General features: G+C 35.3%; 1 protein-coding gene across 1 annotated transcript in view; it reads left to right on the forward strand.

The window, feature by feature from the left end:
* The window catches only part of TMPRSS15 (transmembrane serine protease 15), a 57,821-nt gene that overhangs the window by 30,671 nt on the left and 14,145 nt on the right, over positions 1 to 13,005 (forward strand). The window contains exons 14-18 of the mRNA XM_055702753.1: positions 3,544 to 3,633; positions 4,920 to 5,045; positions 5,515 to 5,646; positions 8,009 to 8,119; positions 10,788 to 10,920. Of these exons, the coding sequence (XP_055558728.1) occupies positions 3,544 to 3,633; positions 4,920 to 5,045; positions 5,515 to 5,646; positions 8,009 to 8,119; positions 10,788 to 10,920 (592 nt within the window). The remainder of the gene's footprint in view (positions 1 to 3,543; positions 3,634 to 4,919; positions 5,046 to 5,514; positions 5,647 to 8,008; positions 8,120 to 10,787; positions 10,921 to 13,005) is intronic.

Consider the following 13,005-nt stretch of genomic DNA (forward strand, 5'->3'; position numbering starts at 1 on the left):
AATTAAAATATTTGATAGGGCTTTATAAATTATTGTGAAAGAGCCATGAACCTTTTGGGAAAAAAGAGATTTTTACAAAAGATCTATTCACAGATGGCTTCAAATCATTAAAACAAACTGAGCATGTTCCAGGAGCGTGTGCTATTAGATTTACTGTCACAAGGCACAGCTAGTTGCCCTCTTGACATCATATAGTAAATAAAAATGGTCTAAATTTAATAGAAAAAGACTGTTTGAGTTGTATTTATGTTGAAGCACTATGTACTAATGTTGTCATTCTATGAAATCTATCACTTCTAAATCTACCACATTAGGCCAGGTAAGAAAACAAACCCTTCTAACTATAAGAGCAAAATTTTGTTTTAGAGCTCCATCCTGAGACACAGGGAGATAAAGTTCAAGAACATGTCTCTGTCAGCAACATTAAATTTTAATAACACTAGTAATTTCAGTTATAATTTACCAAAGTGAATTTCGGAATTCGATTGTCATTTTCACTAAAGTAATACTGTGGAGAGGTGCTGATGTCTGCCACCTCCAGCCATCATTCAGGTGCTGTTGGTAAACATACCTCACAAGTTAGCATCAGTCTAAAGCAGGGGTCCTCAAACTTTTTAAACAGGGGCCGGCGCGCAGATGAAGTGGCAGATCTGCGGCTGCTTGGTTTCCCCCCCCAACCCGGGGGGGGGGGGTGTGTGTGTCTGTAAATACCGGGGGCTGGATTGAGGACCCCTGGTCTAATGATTAGTGGTAGAGTGACCCTGTGGTAAATAGTAGCTTAGTGCTGCTGTGAAAATACCAAAGAAATATCGTTCAAATTATAGATGTCTACCCAAAATATGGCGATGAAGTTTTAATATTCAAAAAAAGGAACTGGTCATGTGGCATAGAACTATTTACGAAACAGGTTAGAGAGGATCCATATTGTCCTTCAATATGATACAAAAGAACAGTCTAAGCTGTTGCTGGGTAAAAAACCTAATCTTTTGCATAAATTTGTTGAGGCATGCTAGGCATATGCTGTCTGTAACCTGCTGAAAAGAAAGTGAATATGTTATCAATCATCTTCAAAGAAGTCTGAAATTACTTTGATAGATATGGTATGAGCTTACTAACACTTGTTTTCACTACAAATGTCATGTCTGTAAACAAAAGATGAAAGAATCTGAGCTGAGCCAATTTCTTTTGCTAGACTTAGAGCTTCAGTAAGAGGCACTGGCATCATTCACACTGCCACAAAAGCTTATGGAATAATAAAAAAAATATATTTTAGTGGTGGGATAGGGAAGCTGGATTTGCTTTTGTCTTTTGCAGAAAACTGTCAGCCTTACACTTTCATCTAAACCGGATTGCTTTCATCTTCGTATTGATTTATAACTTGTCTCTTAACACAAACAGTGTGGAAATTACAGGGTAGATTCCACACTTAAGATGTGTATGTCGATATAAATTAATGTTTTGGACAAAGCACAGAGGATTATTTTATGAATATGTCATATATTTTCTACAGTGTTGAGAAAATTATCTGTTATGCTCAATGAAAGGACCAAGTTTATTGGTGCTGATTGCTATTTGGTTCTCTAACGAGTGACAGATATACAAATAACTCCACATAAGTTTGTGTTTAAAGATCACTGGAAATTTTTAAAACAGTTTTTCCAGACATGAGTAAAATCAATTACTTCCATCATTTTTCAGCGCAGGAGAACAAAGATCATTACTAATGTGTCTTGTAGTTAACACCAGATCAGATTTCACCATAAGTTGCCCCTACTCTGCTATTAAGAAAGTTGGTTTTGCTCTGCTTATATCATCAGATGATATGTCTAAGAATCATGTATTTTTCATGCAACTTTACAGTAGTTGTGTGTCTGTTTGTACGTGCAGTAATGTGCTATAAAAAAAGCCAGTGTAGTCTATATTTGTTTTTAATGGTATTTACAGAAAGTAGTCCTCACTGTGAGCCATACAGCTAAATCATAATATGCTTGGTGGTCAGTGTGTGATTGTTAACAGTTCCTTTTCCTTTTGGAGAGTTTGGCTTTTCTTGCCAGGAGTGATTTTGTGAAATAGAAAGTTCTAGAAGATGGCTGTCATGAGAAAGTTCGAATCTTTCTTGTATTTAGTGGGGCTTCCTCCCAGTGGGATTCAATTGGGCAAACTCAGTAGGACTTGTAGATTATGTCCCTAGTTCCCAGGCAAGTGGCTCAGAGTGTGCAATATGGACAGACACAATGAAACGCAAAATTTGAGCTATAAGGGGGTGAGCGTTAAAAGTTTAGCCAAAGTCTGAAAGTTAAAAATATAAAATCTAATTCAAAGAATAAAACCACAACAAAGGAAAATAAAAAAAGGTAGATTTCTTCTGTTTTAACTTCTATTTCCTGAAGCAGGTGGAGGAGCCCTGTTTATTTTTGAATAAAGTAATTGCAAACAACAGAAGAGGGAACACACCAAAATTCATTCTTATGGTAAAGCTGAAATGAAAAGAAATAAGATTTCTTAACATGAAGTAAAGATTTTGAATATGAAGCTGACATATTTTGGATGTAAACCACCACCTAAACTATATATTGAAAGATAATATTGAATATGTAATGTACTGTTGGATATGTCTATGTGTGTGAATGTTTACATCTGTGTATATACATATCTACAATATTTGCTTTTAAATTTTGTTCATTTTTATATATAAGTACATACACAAGTTTATGATAAAAACCTTTCTTACTCGAGCAGTTTTTTCAAAGAAAAAAAAATGGGTACTTTGACCATTTACACAGTTTAACTGTAAAAGTTTTTGGGGTCCTGCTGATGAAATCTAACAGTGTAAGGGTGTTTTTGATATAAAGTTTATTTTCTAGATGACAAAATGGGCTTTATACTTGAGTATCTCTGCTAATGCTGCAAGATCAATTGGGTAATAAGCAAGGCATACAAGTCAACTGCATAAACAGGTTATATTTGGGAGGGTGGGAGAGTGGGAACAGCTTTCCCTCTTTCTTTGACATTTTCTACCTTTTACAATAATGTCCTATTAAATTATACAGTTGACTGTATCACACCTTTTTTTCTTCATATTTTCTGTCATATGCACAGCTTCCAGAACAATAATCACCAAAGGAAGGACAGCCTGTGTCCTTCACCTAGCTACATGCCAAAGACTTCTCATAGCACCACCGTGAATACAGTTGTGTACCTGGGCACTAGCACTTCACAAACAGCAATATATGGACTATAGCTGTACATAACACTATGCATCGATTGTATGTGTCAGCAGGTCTGACTTTGACACTATAACTAATAAGGACAGTGAAATTCTTACACGTGTTTTTTCCTCAATGCTGTGTCCTTATCAGTGTTGGCTTCTAACAACTCACCATTCAAGCTTTATATTAATGACACTGTAACTGAACCCTTACAGTGATGAAGTTAGCTTGAATATCCTCTTCAGAATTTTTTTTTCTAAATTATCTTTGATACAATGGAAGGCAAAAGTAAGACAATAGGTTAATTATGGTTTTGAAATGTTTTCTTTTTCAGCTGACTGTGGAGGTCCAGTTGAACTGTGGGAGCCAAACAGTACATTCAGCTCTGAAAACTTCCCAAACCATTATCCTAATCAAGCTTTCTGTAAGTCATTCTTCTCCAAGTCTTGGGAAAAGTTTAGCCATATAAAAGTAGAGATACTAAATCTGCTTTCCCAAGTCAGATGTTGTCAAGCAAATATTAAGCCATACACAATGGGATCTTTTAAGTAAACTCTGTATGGCACTTAGCAGAAGCTAAGGAATTGTGCCATTTGAATAAAAAGTGATGAAGACAAGGATAATCCCTTGGAACGGGTTCAGACAGGCCAATTCCATCATGCATGCCTATTATGTTAAATACCTTTATGCCAATGCCACAACAAACAAAGTGCTGAAAGTCCCCATTTTAACATTATAGCTCAATGTATTTGCCAGGTTAATATCATCTCTTCTGTTAAGTAGTTTACCTAGGGGCAAAGAACGTGTGCATGCATTTTGGAAGGGATCCTCTCTTTATCGAGTGTTTCTTAACATACCAGTGAAAACGTTATTCTACTGATGTTATTTGATTTACATCGAGCTACAGATGACAAAAGTGAAAAAGTTTCAACGTGGCCCACTATGTGCTGTTGATGGATGAAGCAAGGAAGAGAATTTTGCCATTGCTTCTTAATGAAATTTTAATTATTTATTACTTCACCTTTAACTGGAGAATTGTGTTGGGATGCTCATCACAAGAGCTGTAATTTTGTGTTTCTGTCCCGCTTGAGATATGGCTTTCATTTCCAGGCATTAATTTCACAAGTTCCCAAATGAGATTCCTACTAGTGAGAAGATACTTCTCATTCTATGAATAGATTAAAAAAAATGTTTGGTGGTTTTTTTTTTTTACTTTCTTTACAAGATTTCCATAGTATCCATATTAACATAGGTTACATATGATAAAGCATAGGTTAAACAAGCAAATACTTCTCTTGAAAGACATCTAACTTGAAAGACAGGCTTCTGTCACTGATTATACAAATTATCTTACTATCAAATAAGACTTAAGTCACAAGACTATTTGTCACATTTTCACAGTTACAAAAGAATTAGCTTTGCTATTTTAGGGACACAGTTATCAGAATGGTAAAAACATGCATGTGTATATGTCTTAGGAGCCTAAATCCAGTTTTCAAAAGTGTTTTAGAGAATGAATCAATTGAATTTTGGATCTTGACAGCATAAGTTGCTTTCAAAGATAAGATTTAGACTTCTGTGTCCCCTGGGTGATTCTTAACAGTTTAGCAGAGACAATTTTCCCAAAAAATACTTCAACATGAAAATGACACTTTAAATGTAACAACCAAAAAGCTGATTTTAGTGTGTGCATGTGTTATTATTTTCTAGGTGTATGGTACTTAAATGCTGAAAATGGAAAAAACATTCAACTTCATTTTCAGGTTTTTGATCTGGAAAATATTTATGATGTAGTTGAAATCAGAGATGGCAGAGGAGCCAATTCCTTACTTTTGGGCAAGTAACACCATTGGGTACTAAAATGAATGTAATCAGAGAGCTGGAAGCAAACTGATGGATATAATATAAAGAAAACTAATTATCCCTAATTTCATTCTACTTTTCTTCACATTTTTGGGTCTCAGAAATTATGAGGAAAATGAGAAAGCATACTGTATGTGACCTCACATTTCCCAAATGTTTGCATACACTCTGCTTTCTATGCAATCCAAATGAAATTAACTTCTCAATAAATAAGACTGCTCATGTATGTGGAAAAACAAGCATAATCTCTTAGCTGAACCTTATTTTTTATATGGCTATGTCAAATTTGGGCTTGAACTTTGATCATTGCAGTCTAATAACAGTTAGGTTTGGCAGAATAATTGTATTCATGTAGTAGCAATATTTGTTTTCGAACCCCAAACACTTTGAAATGCATAAGAACAAAACTGGTTAAATGTATTCATGTTCTGCTGGAGAACAGCTGTCTATACAGGACAAGGGCTATTGCCAGATGTCTTCTCTACAACAAACCAGATGACAGTAATCCTCCTTACGGATAAATCTGCAACAAAGAAGGGATTTCTTGCAAACTTTACTACTGGATACCATCTAGGTAAGCACATGAACACCTGTATTTAAGAGGTTATACACTGGTCAAATACATTGGAGAAAAAGGGGAAAGTGGAAGGTGACTCTCACGATTTGATCAACGAAATATGAAAATGTTAAAGAGAAAAAGCCTAGCAGTTACCCATCTGTACTTTATGTTTTCCAGCATGAAAAGTGATGGGTTTGTTGCTTTAGTGTAATTGGACCAATGTCTGTATCTCCTGCAAATCTGTATGATATTATGTGAAAAATTGACTCAAAATGTACCAAAACCTATTCAATTATTGAAGGTAAATACAAACTATTCCCTATACAAGACCCCAAAAAGAGTATCACTTTGTGACTCATTTGAAAGTGTTGTTAATGTATTCTTAAATGCATATGTAAGATATTATCAGTCACACCACTAGAAGAGAAAAATGTATATGGTAACTCTAATTACTGTTTGCAATATGGTCTTTCTTGCACTTTTAGAAATTTGGTCCTTAAGGTGTGAAGGACCTGGAAAGACAGTCTTTCACATATTTGCTCAGCAGTGTTTATGGTCCCAGCCAGTTCCCTTCTGAAAGACTTCTGGTTTTTTGGGGGGCTGCAATTAGACTGTCACTCATATAAGTAATTCACCAACCAGCTCTCTAAAACTATGCAAAGTGGACCCAAATGCTGAAGTATGTGGAAGAGCGATAGGCTTACTAGGACAAACACTTACTCTAAGCCAAATCTTGATGGAGTTAATTAGAGGCTTTTTATTGCTTCTGTGGAAGTCTGATAGCAGAACAAAGTGAAGGAAAAAGTAGTTTGTATTCAGAGATGTGTGAAGTACCATTCCTTTCCATGAACAGAAAGTCAACAAGAATATATGATATTTTTCTTACTTTAAGCATCATAAAAAAGTATCTCCCAGCATGTTTAGCTAGCTGCAGCTTTTTTGTAGATTAACAGTAAGATCAATTTTCATAATCTTTAAAAAAAGTCTTAAGCATTGATTTACTTTTGAAAATCAGCTCCATTTAGTCCCATTGTGCAAGGCTGAGAGGTAGGTTTATATGGACATATGACCATTTTGCTGCTTCTTGTTCTACCTTCTCTATCCCATTTGTTCAGTCCAACACTATGCTTTTTATTTTTAGCTGGTTCAGCATCTTTGCTGAGCCAGCTTTGCCCATATTTTGTTGTAAAATAAAAATCAAGCTTAGCAAGGCAGAGTTCTCGAAGATGCCATTGCCAGTTCTGGTTAAATATATTTTAAAAGTTCCATTTGCATGAAAATTATGCTTATTCATGATCCTTGCAGCCAAAGGACAGAGACTAGTGTCATTAACATGCAGGCCCAAGGATAAAAGGATTGTCAGTACATAAATTAATTTTACCAAAAAAAGCTAATTATTCTTTGTATTTTATTTTGCCATGAAATATTGAGTTTTTGAAAAGGAAGCATAATTTGAAAATAAATACTATTGGGTAGTATGCAGTATAATAAAAAGCTTGTCTGAGTAAGAACTGAATTCTGTGGAAAATCTGCATCAGTTATGGCCACTGAACACATGAAAATCTGGTTCAGTCCTTTTATAGACCATATTCTTTTGATTCCATATTGTACAACAGGCCTTACTGACTAATAAATAAATCATTTTATATAAATATTAAAAGTTCAAAAGCAAAGCAATTATCTTGCCTTAAATGAGACTTTTAGATAATTAAATGCTTCAGTCAGTAACTCCAGGAAGATAAAATAAAGAAAATAAATTTTCTATAGAATTTGAGTTTATGAGTGTATATTTTCCCCAAATATATAGAACAGTGCCATTAAAAATACACTTTGGCCATAGAAAGAATTATAACTTTATATTTGCTCTCTATCTGATCTGCTTCTGTTACGCAACTGATATTGAAATTTCTGTTACTTTTGTCTCTTCCCCTTTTCCTCCAAGATAGGTTTCGAAAGGAGACTCTTGCCTTTCAGTGATTCTTTACTACTGTGCTTGACTTGACATACTTTAAGGTCTCTAAACTTTTGTGAAAGTGCTGAACATCTGAAACTTGGAATCATTAGCCCCTTTTGACAGGATTTAATCAGGATTTGACTCCAAAGTTTATTACATGTAACAGAAGAACACTAGTAAACAAGCAATGCTAACTATAGCAGAAACTACAAGGTATAAAATCACAGACTTCATTCTTAATTGGCTTCTATTTATCTGAAAATAATCTTTATTTTGAAAAAGAGATGGATAGGAAAGAAAAGGAAATCAAGGGTTCTGCATACTATCCACTCAACTTTTCTTTCAGGTGAACTGTATGATCTCCAGTGAACATCAACCTTCCTCATAGTTACAGATTTGTTTTCCTTTCCTTTTTTCCTTCAGGAGCTTGTGCAATTGATGAGCATCAGTGTGGTAGTGGGGATTGTATACCATTGCACAACCTTTGTGACAACCTACCTCAGTGCGAAGACGGCTCTGATGAAGCAAAGTGCAGTAAGGTTTCCTTCATACAAAGAGAAGTAATACATGCATATTGGGCAAGAATTACCTAGGAGAATGGCCACAAAACCTCAGCTAGCATAAACTACTTACTGCAGCTGTGTGCAGCCCATGCCAACTTACACAGCAGTATCTCTTTGAGTTTCTCAGGGCCAAACAACAAAGTCACTTTTCTGAGAAAGCATATGTGAGGTCATGAAGACCTCTGGAAAAGGTAGGAAGTTCCTCTATGCTTAAAACGGTGGCTGCTTGTAATGGCCTCAAAATTAAATGGAAATTCATTACCTGCTTTCCTTCTGTATCCATTTCGTATTCCCAAATTCTATCACATTTTGCTGTAATTAATTTGATTCTCACAGCAGTATACATTCTGCAGCGCAGAGTAGAGTATAAGAATCTTCTTGTTGGAAACTCCTAGATAGTTTTGTGGGTGTGAAGCCAAACTGCAGCACATGGCACCCTGCAGCCTGCCTGGATTCCAGCTTGTGGAGGCATTGCCTTAGGGTGGCAGGATTGCACAGCTGCAAAAGCAGCATCCATTGCTCATAGTGGATGTGCAGGCTCCTACCAGGAGACCAACAGCTGCTGTTGCTTATTCCTCTGGTAAAATGGTACTTTCCAAAATGTAGGTTTACAGTATTTGGCTTCATTTCACGTAACATGGAAATAGCATTCTCTAAACAATAATGTAAATGTAAAACTAATGTTTAAATCATGTTGGGCCTAGCACAGAAATTAAATTGCTGTTTCCGACAGTCTATTATGGAGCACTAATGGAAAAGTTAAAAGTGGGCTTTTAAGCTCAGTACAACATAATTTTCCTTTGTTTTAAAGAGGACTGCTAGGGATCAGGTATGTCCTTGGATGTGTGCTGGCAGTTCTCATTGATTTCAACATCTTTTTCATGCAGATATATATGTCTGTCTGTGTATGTGTCATATATAACTATATGTATACATATATATGTCTGAAGGCACAGATTCAGTCTTCACATTAGTGCAATTAACTATTTTGTTGCAAACATATTCTTCCTTTAAAATGCATAGAATAAAATTCACTTCAGTTTCTTCTTAAGCAAAGAGGACTTGAATGGGTTTTTCCAGTCCTTGCTAAAGAACATCTGAACAAGGTAACCATCACCTACATTAACATGACGTACATTTTCCCAAAGATTTATTCTTCCATAGATTGTCTATTACTTCATAAAAAATTACTCCACATTAAAGAACTTGTTTCCAAAAACCCATTTAATCCAAACATAGGCTGAATCAATCTAAGCCTTTAAATAAAATGGAAATTAAATTAGACATCCTCACATCGAGTCTTTCCAGTGTCCAAAAGTCTTGCCCATTTTCCTGAAACCAATTTCAATTTCTTATCAGAAGTGGCAATTGGAACTACACAAACTGTCATTTTCAAATAGTTCAATTTCTGAAACTTCTTGTGGACTGAAAAGGCATAGGATACCTTCTCCTTTGCAGAATTCTAAAATATATGACATTTTAATTAAGCAGTTTTTAAGTACTCAGTGTTTTATTCCTTACCAACAATATATTTGGAGAACATGGATCTGATGAGGAGAAAGGAAAAGGAATTATAGTACAAGTAGAAGAGAGGAGAAATGTCAAAAGTAATTTGGAGAAATCTCACAATACAAACAATTTGATTTTTCAAGACTGCTCAAATATTTCTCTTGACTGAGGTTTATCATTAGTTTATCACTGTATATCACTTCTTTCATTCATGCACTCTAGGTGTCAAAAAGGCATTCCTAAAAATCTTTTTTTTCTTCTTTTTTTCTTTTCTTCTTTTTTTGCTATAGTATGTATGCTTTACTTTTTTTCTGGAAACATTTTGGTGGAAAAATGTTTTCTGGACAACTAAAATTTTTTATAATAATTATTTTGGCAACCAGTAAATTTCAAATGCATTATACATTTTCCCCTACTTTATGCTAGCAATAACTGTCCTTTGCCTGAAATGCAGCTTGTAGCTCCTGAGACATATGTGGGATTCTGTTGACCTTCTTAAGCCTTATGGTCCAACTTCCTTCCTTACTATGCCAATAGCATAAGATTTTTCACCAAATAGTTAATGAGTTTCTGAATTTTATTTCTGAATATTTTGTTTGGGGAGAAGTTTTGATAGGAAGATTGGTTTTCAGGGAGATTTGATTTTTTTGTGTGTGTGCTTTAACTAAAGATGCAATGAAAACAGTGAAAATTCTCATGGCAATTGGAACTGGAAGATCCAATTTTTCTGTCAGCTCTGATTTTAACCTTATTTCCAGTCAGTGTTACTGAGCTAAAGCTTCACATAGTGTCTGGAAATTATATATTGCTGGCTAAGGAAAAACATTGGTTAGAACTGATGGAAAATATACTGTTTATTGTCTATTCATGAGACATTTGCAAAATACAGGGTATGAAACTTTCCTGAGGCAGAAATATAGAAGGAGATGACAATAACATTTCCTTCCTGTGGGAACACAACATCCTGGAGATGCTGGGTTTATTACCACTGTAACTTATTTTAACATTTTTTTGGTCTTTGCTGCCAATACTATGTCTGTTAATATTACAGTTCTGTTTGCTTGGGGTGGTGGGGAATGTGGTTTGCCACCTATCTAAAATGCTTCTGTTCATTTTGGTTTGGTCTACAGTGAGATTGCTTAATGGTTCTCTAAGCACTGAAGGGCTGGTACAGGCAAGAATTGGGAAGACGTGGCACCTGGCATGTGCGGATGACTGGAATGAACAGACTTCAGACAGTGTTTGCCAGCTACTGGGGTTAGAGTGAGTGAAAAACATTTATTGTCCTTGTAACTTGTTTGCAGTATATTGGTGTTTTCCTCATCATTTTACTGGTGTCTTTACCATCAAAAAAAAGGGCAAAAGTATTTTTCTGTGGCAAGTGAAGTGCTTGGTGTGCCAACAAATTTGTAAGTGTTACAGACCCTGTTTTGATGGCATTCATTACAGGACTGATGACTGAATATAGCAGATTAGGCATGTGGATACATAATGGAGAATAATGAGAGACTGATGTGGAGGTATTAGTCTTTTGTCGCTTTATGTCACCATTTACATCTTAACTTTTATAAGGATGGCTCAAGAATAAAGCTGGAGCAAACGGCAGCCTTGGCTGCTCTGTTATCATACTAATGTTCATTTCAAGTAAATTCCAGATAATCACCTGGCTATTCTGCTATTGGGTTCCCAGTCCATTTCATACCTATCATTAGACCTGAGCTATTGGGTGAGGAAACTATTTCTCTTGAGGCACACTTAGAAGGGGGAGAGAGGAGGGAAGTATATGACTGAAAAAATACATTTGGCGTCGGTCACTGTTTAGCAGAATTTCCAGGGAAATGGTGGGGAGGTTTGAGTGCAGAAGTGTTGTATTTTTCAATCTATGGTAAAATTAATAGCCTAAATTCTGGCCTTACTTACACTGTATGCAACTTCACTGCCATTCACCGAATAATAAATAGCTTTCCTACAGTGCTGAGGTTTTTAGGGAATGTCACTTATCCAAGTAATAATCAAATTAAATTCTAAGGTTGCAATTCATTATGTTGGTCTCTGACCAAAGTAGGATGTCTGCCAATGTCCTTCTGATAAATTAATTGTAGAAATCACAGAGTTAAGGGGACTTAGAAAAATATCCAAGTGTTATTTGAAAATACTTTTAGTCATTGGATGAATGTGTGCTGGATTTGATTTTTTTTATTTTTACTTTTTTCCCTTTGAGTAAGTACTGCATTTACATAAATATCAGATAACTGTATGCACAAATCCTGATTGTAATTTATGTGTGTAGTTAACTCATTTATGCATGCATATAAGAACATGCAAACGATGACTAAATGTTCTTCTAGTCAAATACCTTGTTCTTTACAGTAGCCAGTAGCCTTCTTCCTCTGATTCTTTCTCCACCTGCCCTGCCTCCTTTCCCTCTATAACTTCTGGACACTAGTCATTTTGTGGTCTACTAGTTTAATTTACATTTTTAATTTTTGATAGGCTTCAGTGAACTTTGTCTTCCATGGTACTTTCTGTTACCTTTTAAAAATTACTTCTGCTTTTGTCTCCATAACATTCTGTGGCAGTACACTTCAGTTTGTCTATATAAACTAGTTGGATATACTTGCTAAAAATAATCCTATTACATTCCCTAGTTACATGTTTTTAATTCCGTTTCTTAGTTTATTACATATTCCCATTGTCAAGAAAAAATATTTTTAAACCTGAATTGCATCACATTCTCATATCCCGGGTGCTACTGCTGTTACTGATCCTACAGAATAGGATAAAATACTCATATGTATATACATATATTTAACTCCTGTAAGCACTATGCTATTTCTGCCTTCCATGAATCCCCCTGTAGCAATTTTGTTACTAACAGATGTTTGTAACAACAGGTCTTGAGTAGGCTATAGCTCATGCTCCCATACTGAATAATTACCTAGAATCATGCTTCATTAGAGAAAGAGGCTAAGGTTCATCTGGAACAATTTACTTTTGCTGTTAATTGCTTATATATTTGTTAATCTCATTTACTGTTTAATTTATGAAAAGAACTGAAATTATAGGAGTCCTGTAGCATATCCCAATTATTCATGTAGCAGGGCTAGAAAGTGCAATGTTCCATGCAGATTCTAATAAAACACAAATGTGAATCTTTTTGCCTCCGTTTTTCAAATCTGTGACTGTCACATTTGTGATGTGTGCCAAACAGGAAGCAAATCTGCAGGCATGCTTATGCGTTCATCTACAAAATATAGCTTAGGTAAATCATTTACAAATATTCTTAATGAGTCTGGAGTGCAAGGTGCACAAATTGATGCACTTGAGAAACCTGAACAAGACCCTTTG

This window comes from Falco cherrug, chromosome 2, assembly GCF_023634085.1.
Source record: "Falco cherrug isolate bFalChe1 chromosome 2, bFalChe1.pri, whole genome shotgun sequence".
Lineage (NCBI taxonomy): Eukaryota > Metazoa > Chordata > Aves > Falconiformes > Falconidae > Falco > Falco cherrug.